Source organism: Triticum urartu, chromosome 7A, assembly GCF_056163025.1.
Source record: "Triticum urartu cultivar PI428250 chromosome 7A, HENAU_Tu73, whole genome shotgun sequence".
NCBI classification, from domain to species: domain Eukaryota; kingdom Viridiplantae; phylum Streptophyta; class Magnoliopsida; order Poales; family Poaceae; genus Triticum; species Triticum urartu.
Window position 1 is genome coordinate 629,959,292 of NC_141879.1, and position 10,576 is coordinate 629,969,867.

General features: G+C 42.0%; 1 protein-coding gene and 1 pseudogene across 1 annotated transcript; one reads left to right on the forward strand and one right to left on the reverse strand.

Annotated features, from left to right (window-relative positions):
- Positions 1-807: 807 nt before the first annotated feature.
- LOC125519184 (putative disease resistance protein RGA1) lies at positions 808-3,296 on the forward strand (annotated as a pseudogene).
- A 731-nt stretch (positions 3,297-4,027) lies between these two features.
- Positions 4,028-8,853, reverse strand: LOC147960802 (putative cysteine-rich receptor-like protein kinase 20). The gene is made up of 8 exons (XM_087536981.1): positions 8,166-8,853; positions 7,763-7,818; positions 6,953-7,038; positions 5,769-5,950; positions 5,455-5,656; positions 5,020-5,257; positions 4,749-4,902; positions 4,028-4,607 (listed from the first exon to the last, which is right to left on the reverse strand). Exons 1-8 carry the CDS (start codon positions 8,610-8,612, stop codon positions 4,269-4,271), a joined length of 1,704 nt encoding a protein of 567 aa, XP_087393107.1. The 5' UTR covers positions 8,613-8,853; the 3' UTR covers positions 4,028-4,268.
- Positions 8,854-10,576: the final 1,723 nt, after the last annotated feature.

Consider the following 10,576-nt stretch of genomic DNA (forward strand, 5'->3'; position numbering starts at 1 on the left):
GATATAAATGGTGATGGCGTGCTTCTTGGTGCGCCTTTTGGCTTTGCTTTAACTCCTACATATCCTGATCATCCTAGCGAAGGCTGGAAATGTCATTCTCCACCCTCAAAACAATTTTTTGAGCTATTTGGGAGGTGCAGGTCTGCAGCAACTCTCTTGGGCTGTGAAAGACAAAGATACTATTCGTATGTCAACACAAACCATACCTGATGATCCTACTAGTGTCTTTTAGGCCATTACAGAAACCAGTGGCTTAGGAGGTGTCTTACAGGGATACAGACAAGCGAGGGAACAGGACATATTTCCAAGGACGATGGTTTCCATGGTCGCCAGTGGTGGTTGATGTATGCTTGTGTTTGTGTGTAGTCCTGGCCTTCTAGTGTCGTTGTTTTATTCCAAGTCGTAGTGCTGTATGGAGGATGGTTATGTTCTTCAGTTCAGTTGCATTTTACCATCTTTTGTGGCCTGAAGCCCTGAACTATTGTCATGCTCAATGGTTTCTTTAGTGAAATCAGGGATGATGTCCTTTTTTATATATAAAAAATGTGTTTCACCTCTGTCTGCAGTTGCAAAAAATTTGTGCACTTTTTCCTTTTGTGGCATGTGCCTCCCAAAAGTGTGCAAGTATCATTTTGTTTTGCAGAGGCATCAAGGAGAGATATATGTTATGTTCTAGCTAACTATGTATGAAATGACAGTTTTTTTTTACTGTGAATATTAAATGCAGTATACAGAGAAAAATAGTAAAGCAAATCTGATGATATTCTATGTGCAGCTCCTTTGTGCTTTATTGCCCAGATATCCAATATGGCAGAGGTGATTATATCAAGCCTTGCAATCTCAGTTCTCCGAAAGGCCACATCTTCTGGCAGTGAATGGGCCGTTAATGAGTTCAAGTCGTCCTGGAATATCAAGAAAGAGCTTGGAAAGTTGGAAAGGTCACTGAGTTCCATCTGTGGTGTTCTTGAAGATGCCGAGGGCAAACAGTCAACTTCTTATGCTCTTAAAGAGTGGTTAGACAATTTGAAGGATGCAGTCTACGACATAGATGATGTTCTGGATGGCGTGGCCACCCGAGCTCTAGAGCAAAAGGTTCATACAGGATTCTTCGCTCGAATGACCCACATGCTTGCTTTTCCATTCAAATTGAGCCACATGATAAGAGATGTCCGTGAAAAACTTGATGACATAGCATCCAACAGATCAAAATTTGGATTAACAGGCCATCTAATTGATAGCCATGTATCCAGGTGCAGTAACAGGGAAACACATTCCTTTATTAATGAAAAATATATTATTGGAAGAGATGACGCTAAAGACAATATTGTCAGAGTTATATTGACTGCTGCAAACTCAAATTCTTTGTCTGTGCTTCCTATAGTTGGTTTGGGAGGCATAGGAAAAACTGCATTGGCCAAGTTGGTATACAATGATGCACGGACTAGCAAGAAGTTTGAAAGGAAGTTATGGGCATGTGTCTCTGATGTATTTGATCTTCACAAGATCTTAGATGACATAATACAATCTGGTAGCGGTGAAAGCAACAAAGAACTAAACCTGGAAATGTTACATCGCAAGTTGCGTGGGATTTTACAGGAGAAGAGATTTTTCCTTGTACTTGATGACATGTGGAATGATAAAGTTTCTGACTGGGAAGAGTTGAGAAGCCTGCTTTCCAGTGGTGGTAGTGGAAGTGTGATTGTAGTCACTACGCGCAGTTCAAATGTTGCATCCCTGGTGAAGACCCTGGAACAATATGACGTTGCAAAATTACCACATGATGAGTGTATGGAAGTATTTGTTCAGTGCGCATTCAGAGATGGCAGTGAAAAAGACCCCGATTTGCTAAAACTGGGGAACTCCATTGTTAAAAAATGTTGTGGTGTTCCTTTGGCAGCAAAGACACTGGGTTCCCTGTTGTGTAATAGTCGAAATGTTGAAGAATGGCGGCGCATCAACGAAGACAAACTGTGGAACATTGAGGGAAGCATAAATGGTATTTTGACAGCATTAAAATTGAGTTATGATGAACTTCCACCTCATCTGCGAGCGTCTTTCTCTTGCCTATCAACTTTTCCGAAGGACTACCATATGTTTACAAATCACCTTGTTATGTTCTGGATGGCATTGGGGTTGTTGCACGGGGGCAGTGAAAGCCACGAGGCGTTAACTAATGGAGCAAAATACTTCCATGAACTTCTTGACAGATCCCTTTTACAAGACCAATATATTCTTTACGATGGCAGCATTCAGAAATGTAAAATGCATGATCTCGTTCATGATCTAGCAATATCGGTGTCCAGAAATGAGTGTGCTATTGTTAGTTGTGAAAAGGTTGCAGTGTCTGAAACAGTTCGGCATCTAGTGTGGGACCGCAAGGACTTTTCAGGTGGATCTGAAATTTCCTAAGCAGCTGAAAAGGGCACGTAAGGTGAGAACTTGTGCAAGCAGATACAATTATGGCACCGTGAGCAAAGCCTTCCTCGAGGACCTATTCTCTACTTTCACACTCCTGCGTGTCTTGATTTTCTCTTCTGTTGAATTTGAAGAGCTACCGAGTTCAGTTGCAAATTTGAGGCATCTGAGGTGCCTAGATCTACAATGGAACAAGAAAATCAGAATCCTACCGAATTCCTTATGCAGATTGGTGAATCTACAAACAGTTCATCTTGGCCGGCCGGTGCAGCCAATTTGAGGAGCTACCAGGACGTATGGATGAACTTGTCAACCTTACGTTCTTGGTCCTCACGTCAAAACAAAAGAATTTAATAAAAAGTGGGTTTTGTGGTTGGTCTTCCATGGCATTCCTATATCTGAGCGGCTGCACTGAGTTAATATCACTCACAGAAGGATTTGGTAGCCTCACTGCTCTCCGAGAGTTGCTCATCTTCAACTGCCCAAAGCTCGCTTCTCTCCCCTCTTCCATGAAGCAGCTCTGTGTGCTTGAGAAGTTGGTGATTAGTAACTGCCAAGAGCTTGATCTGATGGAACCAGTAGAAGCCTTGAGTGGGCTGGGAAGCCTACATGTGCTTACTCTCGTTGAGCTTCCAAAGCTCATGGGCTTTCCAGAGAGCTTCAAATCTTGTGTGTCATCTCTTCAGCATGTCCTGATTCGCGATTGCAAAGGGGTTGAGAAGCTGCCGAGCTTCATTCGAGATTTCACCTGTCTTAAGAAAATTGTAATTCAGGACTGCCCTAAGTTGAGCAGGAGATGCACGGCTGAATCCGGGGAGGATTATCATCTCATCCGCAATATCCTTGTCATACACATCGATGGAGACACTTGCGAAGGGTAAGCTTATTAACTGCAGATTTGAGTTTCTCAGCTAGTTACTCTTCTGTTCCTTCGGGGAAAAAAATATTTGAGCATATCCATCATATCATATTCATATGCTTTACCTCACTATGCTTCACGCATGTACAGGAGACACGAGGCTCTAACAAGCACATATATCATAAATCCTGATGGAAGAAACGTGTGAAGAAGTTCATATTCGGAATGAGCTCTCAGCTGAGGCACACCCTGTCAGCGGATTCCTTACAGTGTCGATTAGGTTATTTCTTCGACATGTATTTGCAACATCTGTAACACTGCTATTTGTATTGACTAAGAATAAGCTAGACAAACGGTGTTTTTATTTGTTTTGTGGTCTATATGCTCTGTTCTGGTTTAGTTTGTACTTTGCGCCTTCTTTGACATTCTTCTTCTAATACACAACGACACAGCTTTAGATGTGTGGTTGAGAAAATGAATAGTCCAGACACCTGTGCTTGAAATATAAACACAATATGTTCTTGAGGGTGCGCTTGCATTTCCTTTCTATTATGCCTTGTGAAATATGGTTAGTAAGTTGCATGAGCTTTGGCACAAGTTTGATTCATTGGCGCAGTTACATTAATGATGATCATTCAGGATTAAAGTTAAGTCTGGACGAAGCTGTCTTTTGCTGTTACAACTATTTGGCATCACTACTCTAGTGAGGCGTCGGTTTGTTCAGAGTTCAGGCAGCTGACAGTAAGCGAGATGATCATCGATGGATTGTGCTGCTTGGTGTAACACAGTCGACCAGGAGCGATTGGACAAGATTTAGAGAAGTACATCAAATGATTTTAGAAGCCTTTGGTAAGGAAAAAAACATATTTACTTCTACTTACAGAACTGATATGGGTATCTGTTGTCTGTACACACTCTGAATTCTGGACGAGGAAAGCTCCATGATCCTTCGACATCTTCCAACTATATATGGCATTGGACATTTTTCGTCACATCAAACCTCCGGGTCTACGATGATTCGAACTCTAGTCAGCACTGTGGCTGAACTCGTTATGGTTATGTCTATTGTCCGGCTTGATTGGTTTATGTATGTAACTTCACCAGCACCCCCTTCACTCAGCACGTAAGGCCGCTTAGGCTCCACTGGTAGCCTCATGCTTTCAGAGCTCAGCATTGCAGCTATGTCAGTCATGGTGGGCCGATCTGCTGGATCTTCCTGAGAACAGAGCAGTGCCACCTGAGCACATCGCGTTATCTCGGCGATGTCGTATCCGTTCCCTAGAGACGGATCCACAAGCTCACGCAACCTTTGGTCCTTCCACATATGCCAGGCCTGAAATGTTTTCCGGTAGATTAATTCGATGTTTACAGAATTGCAATGTGAATCCATACTCATAGATTAAGTATTAGCACAAACAATCATGCGCATAGAATTGTGAGAGATGCTGCTTGAAATCCATTTATCTTCACTTACATCTCGTACAAGATCGCCAACAGTATCCCCTCGCTTGTCGAGTACAGTGTTCTTTCGTCCGCTAATGGTCTCCAGAACCAAGATGCCAAAGCTGAAGACATCTGTCTTCAGTGAGTAAACTCCTCGAGATGCATACTCTGGAGCAATGTAACCACTGAAAAATAGGGGGGGGGGGAAGCAGAGACCAAAACTGCAAAATTAGCACGTTTGAACACAAAATAATGGAACCTGTAATGATTGAAAAAACCAGGAAGCAGGCAGCTTCATATACCTAGTGGCCACCACCCTGCTTGTGTGCTCTTCTGTTATGTCTGAACACAGTGTTTTAGCTGATCCAAAATCAGAAATCTTTGGGGTCATGTCATATTCCAAGAGAATGTTATTTGGTTTCAAGTCCCTATGGACAATATGTAACATTGAGTGTTTGTGCAGGTAAACAAGCCCCTCTACCAACCCCTTGATTATTTTGAGTCTCTTAGACCAATCTAGCAACGGTCCTTTTATCCTGTCTGTGGAATATTGAAACAGCAAGCCTTTAGATAACATAATTTTTATATATATTCTGCTCTAAATCAAATCATCACAGTTTAAAGCAATTACAACAGAAAACAAGAACGTAGCACATCATTAACTGTACATAAGTTTGTTCACATATTTAGTCAGAAGCACGTCCTATGAAATAAATCAGATGATAGGGAAAATATACCAAATATGTGACAGTCCAAGGAACCATTCTGCATGAACTTGTAGATCAGAATCCTTTCTTTTCCATGGATGCACCACCCCAGTAACCTTATTATATTGGTATACTGAAGCCTAGCAAGCTGCAATTCATTGCTGAAATCAGATAATGTTGCACGGTGATCGAATCTTTTGATGCCAACCACAAATCCTTGGGGCAACTGACCCTGCAATGGTTACAAATAGAGTTTAGACAACATTCTCATTGGAAAGATGCAGATCATAGATTCATAGGCATTTACATAATTAGTTAGTTTCTTTCTATTGGTTTACAAATACCTTGTATGCTGTTGCAAATCCACCAGACCCAAGATATCTCTTCTCTGAGAATTTATCTGTAGCATCCATGATTTGAAAGTAGCTGAACTCTGTGAATCCTGGGTAATTTTCTAACGTGAGCATACAAAGCTTCACTAGTTCTTTGTTGTCGAGGGTTTTCTGTTCTTGCGTGCCTACAATTCCTGTGTCATGAAAAATCCATCCTTGTCACTAATGGAGTTACAAACTTAGTCAATACTGATATGACTAACATAAATACATAATACAAATATGCTGTTAAGAAACAGAATACAAATATGATGTGAAAATACTCCAGTTCCTTTGTCACGCAGATCATCGAATTATCATTTGTAGCAGCTCTAGCTTGTGAAACTTGAAAATAAACTGAAATTTAATAGAAGATTTCATGGATAATATTGTGTTGGGTCTATCATTAAAGTCCTTCCTTTATAATGTCATCTACTCCCTCGGTCCCATAATATAAGAGCGTTTTTGACACTAGTGTAGTGTGAAAAACACTCTTATATTATGGGACAGAGGGGGTACTACTAAATGAGTTATGTATGTATCTAAGAACTTTTGAAGCGTAGATCTGTATTTTCAAAATTTCAAAAAAAATTGTAGTTAGTTAGTTAGACTTCCATGGAATGTGTTTATTAATTTCAGTTGACCACAACGAATCATGTGGTGATCCAGAGTTCACTCATGGTTCATCAGAACAATCATACAGACATTTTTTAATTCTTGTTGCATAATATCCAAAAATATGAACACAGATATTACGATGCCTCATGGGCATAGCAAAGCAAAGCAATTTCGTAATCCGTGAAGCACATAACACCATCGTAAAACTTTAGCCTCTTAGTCTGATACTCCTTCCGTTTCTTTTTAGTCTGCATATAACTTTCGTCCGAAGTCAAAATATCTTCACTTTGACCAAAGTTATAGAAAAAAGTATCAACATTTACAAGGCCAAAGGGATATCTTTAGATTCATTATGAAATGTAGTTTATATTATGTATATTTGATATTGTAGATGTTGATATTCTTTTATACAAATTTGGTCAAAGTTGGTGAAGTTTGACTCGACACAAATCTTATATGTGGAGTAAAAAGGAACGAAGGAAGTACTTAAGTTAACGACTACTACCATTAGGAAACTCAAAGAAACAATTACTTCTTACCTAGTGACGGATGTTCCCGAACATTGCAGAGTTTGCGAGCTCCTTGGACACGTATCTCAGTAATATCTAAAACTCTTGCTGCAAACCTGAAAACAGGTAAATCTCATCATTAGTCTTGAAAATAGGGAAGTTGCTGGTTTAGAGTGTATAGCTAAAGAACTCATGCATGATTATCAAAATATTTAAGAAAGAAAATAATCATGCTAATATAAGGTAGAAATTTGTTGAAACATCAACCATAGTTAAATAAATTATTATATTTTCTCGTAAAAAAATAAAGCCCACATTTTGATTTCAAGTTGATTGATCTGATATGCATCCTACCTTTCAGACGTTGTAACATGTACCTGCAAACATGTACTCCCTCCGTTCCAAAATAGATGACTCAACTTTGTACTAAAGTTAGTATAAAGTTGGGTCATCTATTTTAGAATGGAGGGAGTAGTCACTATCTTGAAACAAGCTTTCACCCAGTTATATATCTAAAGCCCAAATGGACGAACCGAATACGGTCAACAATCAACTTCTCCCTTCATTTTCAGATATATAAAGCATATTTTGACTATCCAAATTCGAGTTTTGACCAAAACTAAGCACTTTTTTATCTTCCTGATTTTGTAACTGCTAAAAATATGTTATAAAATGTGCATGTATTTCTGGATGGAGAAAATAGTTTTCATCTGTCAGCATCCAATTCCAACGTGGTTCACCTTCTACAAAGCCACTGTGTGAACAAACATGATAATTATGGATCGAATATACGAAGGATCATTTACCAAGTAATCTACTACATGTTGAACATTATCTAACCTGACACGGTGGTTTGAACCTTCTATGAATATACCGTCGACCTGCTCCGCAGCTTCCTGGACAAGGATAGCGAAAACGGCAAATAGTAAACCATCGGACTTTTATGAATGAGAGGTCGCCATTTTACATCTTGTGATAATGAATAATGCACTCATTTTCCTTAAAAAAAGGTACTGTATTAACCACGCACAAGTATAAGTACTCCTGCCCACTAAATTCAGATAGAGTTCATATCAAGTTCTTTATTTGTGCAGTAGAAAATTGCGATTGGACTCCAATTCAGAGGCAACTATGCTCATGATCACTGGAAGTCTGGAACAGTCGCGGATCAGTTCAGTCGAATTATAATCAAGTGTGTCCCTCTAAATCGGTGTTTCCCCCATAATCCCAGAAACATGGGTACCTGGACACGATGAGTGTTTGTAGAATTGTCGACGAGGGCGATGAGCGGGATGAGGCGGATGAACATGTCGATCTCGTGCTGCGCGGCGCGGAGCTCGTTGCCCATCCGTGCGCCGAGGAGCAGGCGGCGGAGGTAGCTGCAGTCCTGGCACGCGGTCACGAGCGCGTAGCACCGCCGCAGCGCGCTGCGGAGCTGCTCCAGCGGCCGCCTGGTGGCCTCCCGCCGCATCAGATCGGCGAGCTCCGGCTCCTTCAGCAAGCCGCCGACGAGCTCGACGTGCTGCGCGAGCTGCATGCAGGCGTCCCGGTGGCGGCGCGCAGCCAGGGCGGCCTGCACGACCATGGAGATTAGCCCGAGCGCGTCCACGCCGACTAGCTGCGCCACGTTGGAGGCCTGACCCAGCGTGACCCACAGGCTGCTCGAGGGGCTGCCCCATGGGCTCGCCATCGCTGCTGCTTTCCCCTCCCGTGCGCTGCAGCCTCGTGGTCGTTGCCGCCATTGACAGCATGGTTATATTTGGTGAGCTTGTATGTGGACGCAGACTTTGACTGACTGGGATTTACCGATGTGGTGTCACACTTCTGACTCCCCAGGCCGGCAAGCCCTCGCACACGTTTTTTATTTAACCCATAGGCATACATAAACTCACTCACTCGTATGAACACACCCATAGACCATAGCCCTATAAGTACTGACGGAGCTAGGCAACTTCTTTTGAGGGGGCCAAACATAAATATAGACATTTTGGGGGAGGGGGGAGGGGCAAAAAACTCTACTTTTTCTCATCTTTCTCTCCAAATTTTTTTTCCTTCACATATTTTACAAAAGCTAGGGGGGGGGGGGGGCATGGCCCCTGTAGCTTACAACATAGCTCCGCCATTGCCTATAAGCATTTTTTTTCCTAAAAAGTGATTGCAGCTACCGAGCTCCACTGCTCTTAGTATTTGAAAATTTTAAAAAACACACTTTTGGTATTGAAAATAATCTCAAAACAAATACGTGGATACATACACATATTCCTAAGGCCTGATAAAAATCTGGAAAAGAAATGATTTGTATTTTAGGAAATACAAAAAAGAGAAATTTATGACAGAAATGGCACCCTTTTATCCTATATACTGTCAGAAATTTATTTATTTTCCTATAGCCCAAAACAAAGTGAGATTTTTACCGAAACTTGACACGTGCAATCGGAATGTGTATATGTATCCTCGGGAAAATTTCATATTTTTTAAAACTTCAAAAACCCGAATTTCAAAGTGTTCAAATATAAAGAGCAGTGAAGCTCGGTTGCTGCAACGCATCTCCCCCTTTTTTCTTCTTGAATACGACCTCTATAAGCACCTCCGAGCGCTGAACCGGCACATCATATTGTGATTGCCGAAGCCGCCACAAACGCTTTCGTAGTCAACAGTAACGTCTCCTTTCACCGAACGTGCATCACTAGAAGACTTGAAATAAATCCAGATAGATGTGAGCACTAGTGTAAGTTGGGACTTGAACCCTAATGGTCTGAAATAGTTAGGAAAATGCGAGCACGCCCATATATACAACACCGTTGCAATACCTCCCATCACCCCCTGCTCCTAATCCGGTCCGATGGCGCACCATATTGCCAGGGATATGCTCTCCTCCACCATGGTTCAAAGCTCAGAGGCGACGTGATAGGTGGGAACCCTATGAACGAGTTCACGCCCGAGGGTGGCCCGATCTTCACGTTGTAGGATCGAATCGGGAGGGATAACTAGCTGCAAGCAGCCGGGATAACTAGCTTTATACCTGCCAAGGTTGGATGCAACCCGTACATTGGGGATGGCTGACCGAAGTTACAAGAACTCCAACCCGATGTCCGAACAATCGCAGAATCACAAACCGGGACTAATCCACACAAAACGGCCGGAACCGTAGAGCACGAACTAGGGGGAACCAGAGGCTCCTTCTCGCGAATCCGAATGAACTCACAAGAGCAAAGGTAGCAAGATCTTTCGGGTCTCTCTAGCAGTCTTGCTGCATAAGCTTGTAGCTCAATGATTTGACAAAAGGTTTTTCAAGAGGATGGGGGAGATGGGGTTTTATAGCAGGGACAACCCTCCTTGGGTAGGTGTGAAAATGGTTTAAAAAATAAACAGGTTTGCATGGATTTCTTGGGGGAATAAGCAGTCAACTTTGGGAGTTGTTGGAGAGCTCCTCAAAAATTCGCGAAGCCTTGACAGCCTGGACACCTTCCACGAGAATGACTACAACTTTTGACTCACAACTCCAAATGATGTGAGGTTTTTTGCATTGGAAAGATAATTTGATGTAGCTTCTGTTGATGTACTCCTATAGCCCCGTCTCTCCACCACATGGGTGTGGCACACCAAAACATTAGAGGTAAAAAATGACAACATCAGCTTCACTTGAAACTTGTT

What these genes read in the sequence shown, in the direction of transcription:
- LOC147960802 (XM_087536981.1), bottom strand. Translation starts at nt 8,612, where the DNA reads ATGGCGAGCCCATGGGGCAGCCCCTCGAGCAGCCTGTGGGTCACGCTG. An exon ending in CAAACACTCATCGTGTCCAG is followed by an intron (nt 7,819 to 8,165) that starts GTACCCATGTTT and finishes ATCCTTGTCCAG; the next exon opens with GAAGCTGCGGAGCAGGTCGA. An exon ending in TCGGGAACATCCGTCACTAG is followed by an intron (nt 5,951 to 6,952) that starts GTAAGAAGTAAT and finishes TTCATGACACAG; the next exon opens with GAATTGTAGGCACGCAAGAA.